We start from the raw sequence: 12,431 nt of genomic DNA, 5'->3' as shown, positions 1-12,431 counted from the left end.
ATTAATACCATAATTATAAGTATAAATTATAACGATTTTTTACGAAAATTAGCTTAGGACAAGACAAACCAAAAATATATATATATTTTTTTATATTACAAGGTGGCAAACGAGCAAGCGGAAACATGAATTCGCCGAAATGACGAAGCGACCGCTGCCCATAGACATCCGCAATTGCAGATGCGTTGCCTACCCTCAATCGACAAAGGAGGAGACGCGCAAAAAGAGAATAAATAATCCATCATATCCACCTCCCCTACCCATCCAAATTACAATTTAAGTAACAATTAATCCTTTTTCAGTTCTTTTACAAATTAAATGCGTTGTTGGATAGGTGGGACTCGGTGATGTTGACTCGCTGGATACATGTAGACTAGCGTATTCTAGCATCGCTGAGTAACCATATCTCCGGTCACGAATTGTTTATTTTATTTTACTTTTTTATTGTTGTTACTAACATTACTTTTTTAATGCTTTACTAACCCTAGTATAACAATATGGATCTTTGTAATCTGAATCAATCTGAAAAATCAAATAAGCATTATTATTATTATTAATTAAAGTTTTCAGGCAATGAGTCTTTTTAATTTTGTCTCAAATAATTTTGTGATATCGATAAGATTTTTATTATTTTTCTTGCAAAATTTATTTATGAGTTTAATAAAAATGCAGTCAATTAATTTTAAATAATAAAAACACCATTTCACACAGATTTAACTTTATTTAATAAACACTTATAGCGAAATAAAGATATTTAATGCTTATTGTAGCAATAATTTACATCTAATTATATGACTAAGATATAATTTGCTTATTTTAATGTTACATTAGGCGTGAGAAACAAATGAACATGTGTATATTAATAATTAAACACACACATTAGAGATTTATAAAGTGCAGTGATATTAATATGACAAGAAATATTAAATATTAATTAGATTTTATTTATTAAATCTCTATTCAATCATATAAATGCGAGAACTGTATAATAACGATGAGATATGTGATGGTAATGCTAAAGATATGAGTAAGCAGACTGACGTCTATCGGCATCAGATCCCACGCTTTGTCAGCTATGCGTCGCGTGTTCATGTACTGTGTCACCTCCCTTATTTCTTCTTTATAGCTTTCTGAAATAAATATATCTGTGATTTTCGAATGCAGTGATACTAGAATGAATACATATTACTTGTGCAAATAGGCTTTGCAGATGGCCTTGTGGCAGATGAACTATAAAAGTTTTTTTATAATAATGTTTTCTTGCCTTGACTATCAAAAATGTTATCTAGCAGTTGCAATTTGGTACGCTTCACTTGATACTTGACGAGTTGGACGCCAACTGCGGGCATCGTCAAATGAAGTATTATTGATAAGGTTTGAAGCAACTGGTATATGTTTCTGCACCAAATGTTCTGAAATAAAAAGAAGCAGATGTTGAAATGTTGTTTTTTTATCTTAAATAATAATTTCTAAGTAGAGACTTGTCTTCAAATTTGGCGCTCTAATGTAATGTCAATTTTCTGATAGCCATCTTGTCTCAAAATTTTCGTGTGCGGTGAGCCGAAGTTGATTCATGAACGATGGCTGTCAATGTCAAAAGAAGATGTTATGATTTTTAGGGCAGAAAATAAGATACCGAGTGCTATTGTTTTATCTCGTACTAATAAAATTGTTTTGTAATTTAGTGAGACCGGATGGATTTTCATGGTATCCCATATTCGAGAAGCCGATTGAAGGCGTGAACCCCTTCTTTCCGCACGCAGCGGCCGGCGAGAAAACTACTCTAAACGCGTTTGTCACGAATACTAAGAGATGTCTAGTACATATTGTAGCTGTCAGGCGCACTGAAAAAAGTACTCAGTGTCCCTTGTTTTAGCAACCAGAGCTGCTGCCCAGCGCTGGTGCCTGTATTGTGAGAGAGGTGTTGCCCATGCGGTCTGCCGTTGGCCGTCTGCCTTCAACTTCAATGATATCGTGGCCACAGAGGATCTCCAGACCTCGTTAATCGCAGGAAAGTGCTTTATTTATATAATATTAGTTTCTAATTGCATAACTAAGTTATCGAACAAATGCGCCGATAACCCTAGTATAAACTCTGATTTTAGATAAGACCTTTAAACTTTTAACTGAAGACTTATTCTACTATTTTAACTCTAGATTTAATTCTTTTCTTAATCTAAGTTGGATTTGTTTAATTTCCAAATTAAATAGTACTTGTTACCCATCTACTGTTTTATTTCTAGGTTACGTTCCTTTCTGATAGGCCATCTTACAAAGTATATAGGGGCCTTCAAAAAAAATAGTACAATGTTCAATATACTTTAAAAAAGAACATCATCCTTGTCAGTGAAGCAACCTCTAATGTTCTTTTGCCTGTGATATTCTATTGAATTCTTGATCCTACTTGTCACGATGTCTACTTTAACTATTTTTTTTGTGACTGAGTAATCTCTGTTTCCCGGGAATGAAGTTGTCGGGGTACATTCTCTTTCCTTGCGGAACAAATATAATACGTTAATCGTGTCTCCTTCTGTTTTCCCTTCAATTATTGTAGGTATCGTCTGACAGACAACATTGTCATGTGTTATCATATATCTAGACTTTTTCTTTTCTTCAGTAATTAAATTAATCAAAAGTTTAGGAGTTTGACTGACTTTACAAACACGCTCCGGGGAGAAATAATCATAAGACATTTCACACTTTGACATTTTGTAAATTATTTCAAAATTGTTAAACTCACATCAATTTTATTCAAGCTCAAAAAAATCAACGACTTCAACATTAGCTTTGGTGCACTTATGACAACACTGGTGAAAACCTGAAAAGATATAAATATTAACAAGCCGAATAATGCATTTGTAAATAGCGGAAAGTTTAAAAACATAAAAAAGACAATTTAACATTAATAGGGTAAAATTAATACAAAATAGCTCACCAATTTATAATACAGCGGCTTGATATTATCCCAACAATTAACAATGTCAATATAAAATTGTCTAATTTCGGTTAAATTTGAATTTTTTGTGATAGTTCTCAATTTCTTAACACACATATAAATATGATAGATGATGATAATTTGTATGATAGGAACCATATCGATAGACAAAATTGAAAAGTATGTAAAAAAATTTTTAATAAATTCATCCAATAATGATGGTCTAATGAAAAAAAAGTAAAGATAAAAATTGATAGTGTTCAAAGAAATAATGAACAAAACATAAATTATAAGCGATATGTTGTAAGTTTTAAAAATTTCAATATGATACTTTTTTTCGACGGACAAAATATCAACTAGAAAGTTACTGATATTGTATTTGGAAAAGAGAAATAAGAAAAGATATAAACCATATTGAATTATGTATAAAATTTGTATTAATTGTATAGTATCATATTTCCAGAAATTTATTGTACTAATTATAAAATTAACCATAGGTACGATTAGAAATAGAAATTTCAACCAAGGATGATATTTTCGTTGCAATACTCGTAAGAATCCACAATCAAATCCAAATAAAATATAAACGGTCGCGAAAAAATATACCAGAAGTTTTGATAAATGAACAACTTGCTTGTTCACTCCTGATTCACTTTCAAAATACATTGTAATAAATTTTTCAACAAGTCTTTGGAATATAACTGCTTTACGTATATTGAAAGGGATCGAATCGTTCATACTGTTACAGTAATTATAATAGTATAACCATCGATTGATTTTATTGTTCAGAATGTATTAGTAATTTTATTAAGTGCTTTTGTCGTCAACTTAACAAATAATATAGAATATAGTATAAAAAAAATTACACTCCAGAGCAAAAAAATATTCGAATCATACATCATGCACGACTCCAATTCTTTGGTTTTAGTGTCGTATTTCAAGAAATATATTATATTATACTAGTTATATACACTAGCCTATGTGTTCTTCCAGTCTATGTTTTACATTAATGTCAAATTTCATCCAGATGCATGCAGCCGTTCCGGAGATACCTTCAAACAAACAAACATCCATGCATCCATTTAAACATTCGAATTTATAATATTAGTAAGCACAGGTGGGCACAGTTAACCGAAAAGTTAACTTCGTTAATCGTTAATTAAAATATTTTTGTGAAACCTTCGTGGTTGCTTTTAATTTTTAATAGACATTATTTTGACAGTCAGGAAAGAGAACGCACGAGTTTGGAAAAGGTAAAGAAGAATTATCAACTCGTTCGTTCACCATTCGAGTCGCCAAAAGTCGCTCAACATAGTTGAACTTACGACCGTAGCGTGGCGCGTAATTTAAACAAAATGACAGCACGTATCTAAGTTTCTTATGTAACGATTAACGGACTTCTATTAACGGAAGTTGAGTTTAACGGAAGTTAACAAAATCGTTAACACTTTTTGAAGTTAACTTAAAAGTTAATCCGTTAAGCAAAATGTTAACTTCGTTAATTAACGATTATCAGATTAGCGAATTAATGCCCAGCTTTGTTAGTAAGATAAAAGCCTTTTTAGTTATATGAGTTTCATGATTTAAAAAGAAATATGCGATTAGATATAGACATAGCTGACTTATATTTTTAAAGACATCCATGGGATGTATGATTCATTTTTTTTTTGCTTTGAGTGTATTTAAAACTTAAATTCATACAATGTGGTCAATCTTAATGAAAATTGACAGATACATTTGATGAACGATGAATATAATGTTGATTGGGAAAGAAAGAGTAATATTTCATTAATCGTTGGTTTCTGAGACCAAAATTCCAGTTTATAACATTGCTATCTCTGTCTTGTCAAAGATAATGGGAGGGATGACGATGTTTTTGTATATAGGAATTTCAGTCTCAGAAACCAACGATAAGTAAAATAATTTACGATTAATCCTTTCAACATTTTAATGTACGAGTACATAAAGAAACTAGATTAATTATAGTAATGAAATGCTCTTGATAACGTCACAGTAGCATACCGTCTTTGAAACAATACAATGAATAACGTAACAGTAAAACGAAACAATTGGATAGAAATTAAACAAAATGTTCCTAAAATATTGACCATACATTTTACCTTGATTTTTTTTATATCATAAGTTGGCAAACGAGCAAATGGCCACCTGGATTCGCGGCAATAGCGAGGCGACCGTTGCCCATAGACATCCGCAAATTCAGATGCGTTGCCTACCCTTAATCAACGGAGAAGGGGACGCACAGAAAGAGGATATTTCTCCTTCCTATGCGTCCCCTCTTCCGCCAAATCCATTTCTCCCTCCCATCCTTTCCTAATAAGAAAGTGGGAAGGGAAAGAGGACTAAAATTAGGCCTCCGTTACCACACTCATTAGACGAAACGCGGAATTGCTTCCACTTCACGCCTGTCTTCTGTGTGGTCGTGGTATTGCACCGGTCGACTGGCCAATTCGTGCACCCAACAAATATTGTTGTTGCGGGATCTACCACATGTTAAATACAACTGATTCAGATATGTTTCGACATAGATTGTGGCGTTGTTTGTTTATGTAATGTAAAGTATCGTACTATATTAAAATTTATCTATCGATTTAAATCCATATCTAATAGATATTATCTATGTTTATAGTTTATTGGACACCTGTTAAATCTTTTCATCTACTAGATTTATTATATATTTCCTACTTGATACAGTATATTATATATTTATTAATTTTAACATTTACCAAATACAGTGTTATTTTTAAATTTTTTAATCGATATTGTTAACCTAAAATATAAATTACAATTTAAGAAACAATTAATCCTTTTTCAGTTTTATCACAAATAAGTTAAAGTTTTCATGCATTAAGTCTAATTTTATTTATTCTAAAATAATTTTGTGATATCGACAAGATTTTTTTTTTATTTTTCATGGAAAATTTATTTATGAGTTTAATAAAAATGCAGTCAATTTTTTTATAATAAAAACACTGTTTCACACAGATTTAACTTTATTTAATAAACACACTAATATAATTATTAAGAAATAATTTGTTTAATGTTACATTAGGCGTGAGAAACAAATGAACATATGAATATTAATAATTAAACACACACATTAGAGATTTATATAGTGCAGTGATATTAATATGACAAGGAATATTAATTATTAATAAGATTTTTTTAACTAAATCCATTCAATCATATAAATGCGTGAACTGTATAATAACGATGAGATATGTGACGGTAATGCTGAAAATATGAGTAAGCAGACTGACGTCTATCGGCATCAGATCCCACGCTTTGTCAGCTATGCGTCGCGTGTTCATGTACTGTGTCACCTCCCTTATTTCTTCTTTATAGCTTTCTGAAATTTATATACCTGTGATTTTCGAATGCAGTGACACTAAAAGGAATACATATTACTTTGCAGAGGTAATGAGCAAATCTTCTGCGTATAGTTCTGTTTCGTCAGAAGTCATTTAAGATTGTAAAGACCGGACTTTAAGAATTAAATACAAAATAAGATTTGACAATACGTATTTATACAAGTGTCAATGCGGTAATTTCTGGGGTAAGAGGATCAGGATTGTCATATCTAAATATATATAAAAAAGGTCACAATAGCAAGAACATAATGCATAGTTCGAAAAACTTATTGCTGATATTGATATTTTAATATATAGGATGTAAAGATACTGATGTAAAAGAACTTTAAAGTTTTTTTATAATAATGTTTACTTGCCAGGACTATCAAAAATTTTATCTAGTAGTTCCAATTTGGTACGCTTCACTTGATACTTGACGAATTGGACGCCAACTGCGGGCATCGTCAAGTGAAGTATTATTGATATGCTTTGAAACAACTGGTATGTGTTTCTGTACCAAGTGCTCTGAAATAAAATGAAGCATATTCAATATACTTTAAAAAACACCATCATTGTCAGAGAAGCAACCTCTAATGTTCTTTTGCCTTTGATATTCTATTGACTTCTTAATACGTAACGATGTCTTCTTTTACTACTTTTTAATGAGCAATCACTGTTTGTCTTTAAGAGGCATTTACAACTTCAACGGGAGTGAAGTGGCTGTTGTACACATATTTCTCTTTCCTTAATACGGAACAAATAAAATACGTTAATCGTCTCTCCTTCTATTTTCTCTTCAATTATTGTAGGTATCGTTTGACAACATTGTCGTGTGTTATCATACATCACCATATATCTATAATTTTTCTTTTCTTCAGAAATTCAATTAATCAAAGTAGAAATTCGACTGACATCACAAACACACTCTGGTGGAAAATAATATGACATTTCACACTTGCAAATTTTGTAAATTTTACAAAATATAAAAAAAAAAATAGAACTCACATGAATTTTACTGTATCTCAAAAAATTCCACGACTTCAACATTATCTTTGGTGCACTTATGACGACACTGGTGAAAACCTGAAAAGAAAATTTATATTAATAAGCCAAATAATGCATTTGTAAGCAGCGGAAAGTTAAAATTTTATTTATTTAATTTTTGATTAATACTTCAGTTTGAAATAAAAAATCTTAAAATAAATTTGTGTAAAAAAGTGTAAAATGAAGTCATAATAGCTTACCAATTTATAATAAAGCGGCTTGATATTATCCCAACAATTAACAATGTCAATATAAAATTGTCTAATTTCGGTTAAATTTGAATTTTTTGTGATAGTTCTCAATTTCTTAACACACATATAAATATGATAGATGATGATAATTTGTATGATAGGAACCATATCGATAGAAAAAGTTGAAAAGTATGCAAAAAAATTTTTTGTAAATTCATCTAATAATGATGTTTTAATGAAAAAAAAGTAAAAATAAAAATTAATAATGTTCATAGAAATAATGAACAAAGCATAAGTTATAAGCGATATCTTATAACTTCTAAAAATTTCAATATGATATTTTTTTTCGATGAACAAAATATCAACTAGAAAGTTACTGATATTGTATTTGGAAAAGAGAAATAATAAAAGATAAAGACCATATTGAATTGTGTAAAAAACTTGCATTATTTGCCAAGTATCGTATTTCCAGAAATCTATTGTACTAATTATAAAATGAACCATAGGTACGATTAGAAATAGAAATTTCAACCAAGGATGATATTTTCTTTGCAAAACACGTAAGAATCCACAATCAAATCCAAATAAAATATAAACGGTCGCGAAAAAATATACCAGAAGTTTTGATAAATGAACACCTTGCTTGTTCACTCCTGATTCAGTTTGAAAATACATTGTAATAAATTTTCGAACAAGTCTTTGCAATATAACTGCTTTACGTATATTGAAAGGGATCGAATCGTTCGTACTGTTACAGTAATTACAATAGTATAACCATCGATTGATTTTTATTGTTCAGAATGTATTAGTAATTTTATTAAGTGCTTTTGTCGTCAACATAACTAATAATATAGAATATAGAATTAAAAAAATTACACTCGAGAGCAAAAAAATATTCGAATCATCATCATGCACGACTCCAATTCTTTTGGTTTTAGTGCCGTATTTCAAGAAATATATTATACTAGTTTTATACACTAGCCTATGTGTTCCTCCAGACTGTGTTCTATATTAATGCCAAATTTTATCCAGATTCATGCAACCGTTCCGGAGATACCTTCAAACAAACAAACATCCATGCATTCATTTAAACATTCGAATTTATAATATTAGTAAGCACAGGTGGGCACAGTTAACCGAAAAGTTAACTTCGTTAATCGTTAATTAAATAATTTTTGTATAACCTTCGTGGTTGCTTTTAATTTTTAATAGACATTATTTTGACAGTCAGGAAAGAGAACGCACGAGTTTGGAAAAGGTAAAGAAGAATTATCAACTCGTTCGTTCACCATTCGAGTCGCCAAAAGTCGCCCAACATAGTTGAAATTACGACCGTAGCGTGGCGCGTAATTTAAACAAAATGACAGCACGTATCCATGTTTCTTATGTAACGATTAACGGACTTCTATTAACGGAAGTTGAGTTTAACGCTAGTTAACAAAATCGTTAACACTTTTTGAAGTTAACTTAAAAGTTAATCCGTTAAGCAAAATGTTAACTTCGTTAATTAACGATTAACAGATTAACGAATTAATGCCCAGCTTTGTTAGTAAGATAAAAGCCTTTTTAGTTATAAGAGTTTCATGATTTAAAAAGAAATATGCGATTAGATATAGACATAGCTCACTTATATTTTTAAAGACATCCATGGGATTTATGATTCATTTTTTTTTGCTTCGAGTGTATTTAAAACTTGAATTCATACAATGTGTTCAATCTTAACGAAAATTGACAGATACATTTGATGAACGATGAATATAATGTTGATTGGGAAAGAAAGAGTAATATTTCATTAATCGTTGGTTTCTGAGACCAAAATTCCAGTTTATAACATTGCTATCTCTGTCTTGTCAAAGATAATGGGAGGGATGACGATATTTTTGTATATAGGAATTTTGGTCTCAGAAATCAACGATAAGTAAAATAATTTACGATTAATCCTTTCAACATTTTTAATGTACATAAAGATACTAGATTAATTATAGTAATGAAATGCTCTTGATAACGTCACAGTAGTATACCGTCTTTTGAAACAATACAATGAATAACGTAACAGTAAAACGAAACAATTGGATAGAAATTAAACAAAATGTCCCTAAAATATTGACCATATATTTTATCTTGATTCAGATATGTTTCGACATAGATTGTGGTGTTGTTTGTTTATGTAATAAAAAGTATCGTACTATATTAAAATGTATCTATCGATTTAAATCAATAGCTATGTTTATAGTTTATTGGACACCTGTTAAATCTTTTCATCTACTTGATTTTTTATATATATTCTACTTGATACAATATCTTATATATTTATTAATTTTAACATTTACTAAATACACTGTTTTTAATTTTCTAATCGATATTGTTCGTTCGTTTAAAAATAGACAGCTAAATGAATTTAATAGAATTGGTCTTGCTGCTATATTTTATACATTATTGGTTATTTTCTTCAAAGTTCTAGTTAGTTCTTTATTTTGCTTACTTATAAGTAAAAGTTGTATAAGATTTATTGACTTTATTAATATTACCTGTTTTCCTATTTTTACTTTAGATATAATTTCTATTGTTCAAGTTATTATATTATTTGGTCTTTATTTAAATGTTAAATACTTGAAACATATTTTATCATTAGGGGAAAGAGATTTGGGAAGAATTTATTCTTTATATATGTCGATTGTAAAATCTTGGGATAACATTGCACCATTATATTATAAACTGGTAAGTTTATAATTTAACTAAGAAAAAAAAATTACATTTTTCTTTAAGTTATTTGCATTTGTTTCCATTTCAGATTTTAGTTGGAGTGCTATTTGATACACCAAAAATTATGTTTCTTATTTGGTACCTGGTAAAAAATATTCAAAGCAGAGTAAGTATTAACTTATCATCCCTTTCATTATATTTGAGAAAGCAGAGACATTATTTTTTTATATCAAAAGGTGGCAAACCAGCAAACGGCCACCTAGATTCGCCGATACAGCGAAGCGGCCGCCGCTCATAGACTGCCCTGAAATGACTGAATTGCAAATGTGTTGCCCACTTTTAATCGACGGAGAAGGGGACGTACAGAAAGAGAATATTTTCAGTCCCAATGCGTCCTTTACTAATAAGAAAAGGTTGGAAAGAGTACTAAAATAAGGCCTTCGGCAAGCACACTCATCAGACGAAATGCGGAGTTGCTTTCACTTCACGCCTGTCTCCTGTATGGTCGTGGTATTTTACCGGTCAACCCGGCACATTCTGCATCCATTTAATATTGTTGTATCAATGTCATACTACATTAATACTAATAGTAAATACAGTTGAGTCTAAAATCATCGTTTTTTTGTTTCAGCCTAGCTGGCCAGTTATCGCCGTTCAATTTACTTCAGTGTTTTTCGTGTTTCTACACATAACGTTTCCTACATTAACCGCGCACATCATCAAGACCAAAATTAAATCAATAAAAATACAAATCAATGAAATTATAATAAAGGAAAATATTAACGGTATATAATTTAACTGAAACAGTGTAATAATATTCCGCAACAATAATATTTGTTATGTGCACGAATGTGTTGGCTCTACCGCTGAAATACCACGAACACACAGAAGATAGGCGTGAAGTGGAGGTCTAATTTTTGTTTCACGTTCCCTTCCTACCCTTTTCATATAAGGAAATGATAGGAAGGGGAACTTTATTCAGCAATTGCAGATGCGTTGCCTATCTTAATGAAAAAAGAAGGGAATGCATATAAAGAGGATATTTCTCCTTCCTACGCGTCCGCTCTTCTGCTGAATAAACTTCCCCTTCCCATCATTTCCTGATAAGAAAAAGATGGGAATAGAACATGAACAAAATTAGGGCTCCACTTCACGCCTGTCTTCTGTGTGGTCGTGGTATGACACTCTTCGAGCCAGCCCATTAGTGCACCCAATAAATATTGTTGAATGTACTATATACATAAGTATTCCTTTTATATTTCAGAAAAAAGCAAAAGAGATGCTTTATATTTGTTAGAATATATGGAAGAACGTAAGATTGCTGACAGTGTGTGGGAAGTGATGCCCATTGATCTAAATTTAGCTGAAAACGTCATTAACATATGTGTTACGTATGTTATTGTTATAATACAATTGACTCATATTTACTGATTATATCTCTCTGAAGACTAAACTAGAAAGGAAGAAGGAAAGAAGATTTTTTTAAATTCCACGTTGTGATGGGATTCTATGGTTATATGGATAGTGGCTTACATGATGATTTATTTTATAAGAGAAGGGGACAAATGAGCAGCGGAAACACCAAGGTGTTCATCGACGCCCATGGACATCTGCAATACCAGAAGAATCGCAGATGCGTTGCCGGCCTTTGAGATGGTGATACGCTCGCTTCTTGAAGGAGCCTAAGTCGTAGCGGTTTGGAAATACCGCTGAAAACAGACCATTCCACAACGCGGCGGTACGTGGTAGAAAGCTACGCGAAAACCGCACGGTTGTGGATTGCCAACCAACGAGATGATGTGGATGGAACTTGGTGGTCTGTCGTGACGTCCGATGACGGAACTCGATGATGAAAGTAGCGCTTAAGTTAGTTAAAGACATTAGAAGACATCGCCAACCATGGGAATCTGAGATGAAAATCTCTATACAACCGAGATAACAGTATATTTTAAACGGAGATTTTTTTCTCAGAAACCCACGTTTAGTGAAGTTTAAACTAAGTAAGGTTTATTTATATACGTACTGGATATATTTAATTTGTGACATAAATTAGAAATTGTAAACAATTTATTTGTATTATTATAAATTAATAAAATACATATATTTCTATGTTTTAGGTTTTTGTAATGCAAATAGCCTCATTTATTTTTACGACATTTAACGTTTGGTTTCTGAGACTAAAAGCTCTGT

The 12,431-nt window shown here is 31.1% G+C and overlaps 1 protein-coding gene across 1 annotated transcript; it reads right to left on the bottom strand.

Annotated features, from left to right (window-relative positions):
• Nucleotides 1-960: 960 nt before the first annotated feature.
• Nucleotides 961-3,430, bottom strand: LOC123721946. Its single transcript, XM_045682304.1, has 3 exons — nt 2,936-3,430; nt 2,405-2,561; nt 961-1,169 (listed from the first exon to the last, which is right to left on the bottom strand). The coding sequence occupies exons 1-3, from the start codon at nt 3,428-3,430 to the stop codon at nt 961-963; spliced, it is 861 nt and encodes a 286-aa protein (XP_045538260.1).
• Between the last annotated feature and the right edge of the window lie 9,001 nt (nt 3,431-12,431).

This window comes from Papilio machaon, chromosome 18 (genome assembly GCF_912999745.1).
Source record: "Papilio machaon chromosome 18, ilPapMach1.1, whole genome shotgun sequence".
NCBI lineage: Eukaryota > Metazoa > Arthropoda > Insecta > Lepidoptera > Papilionidae > Papilio > Papilio machaon.
This window is presented reverse-complemented; position numbering and strand designations above follow the sequence as displayed.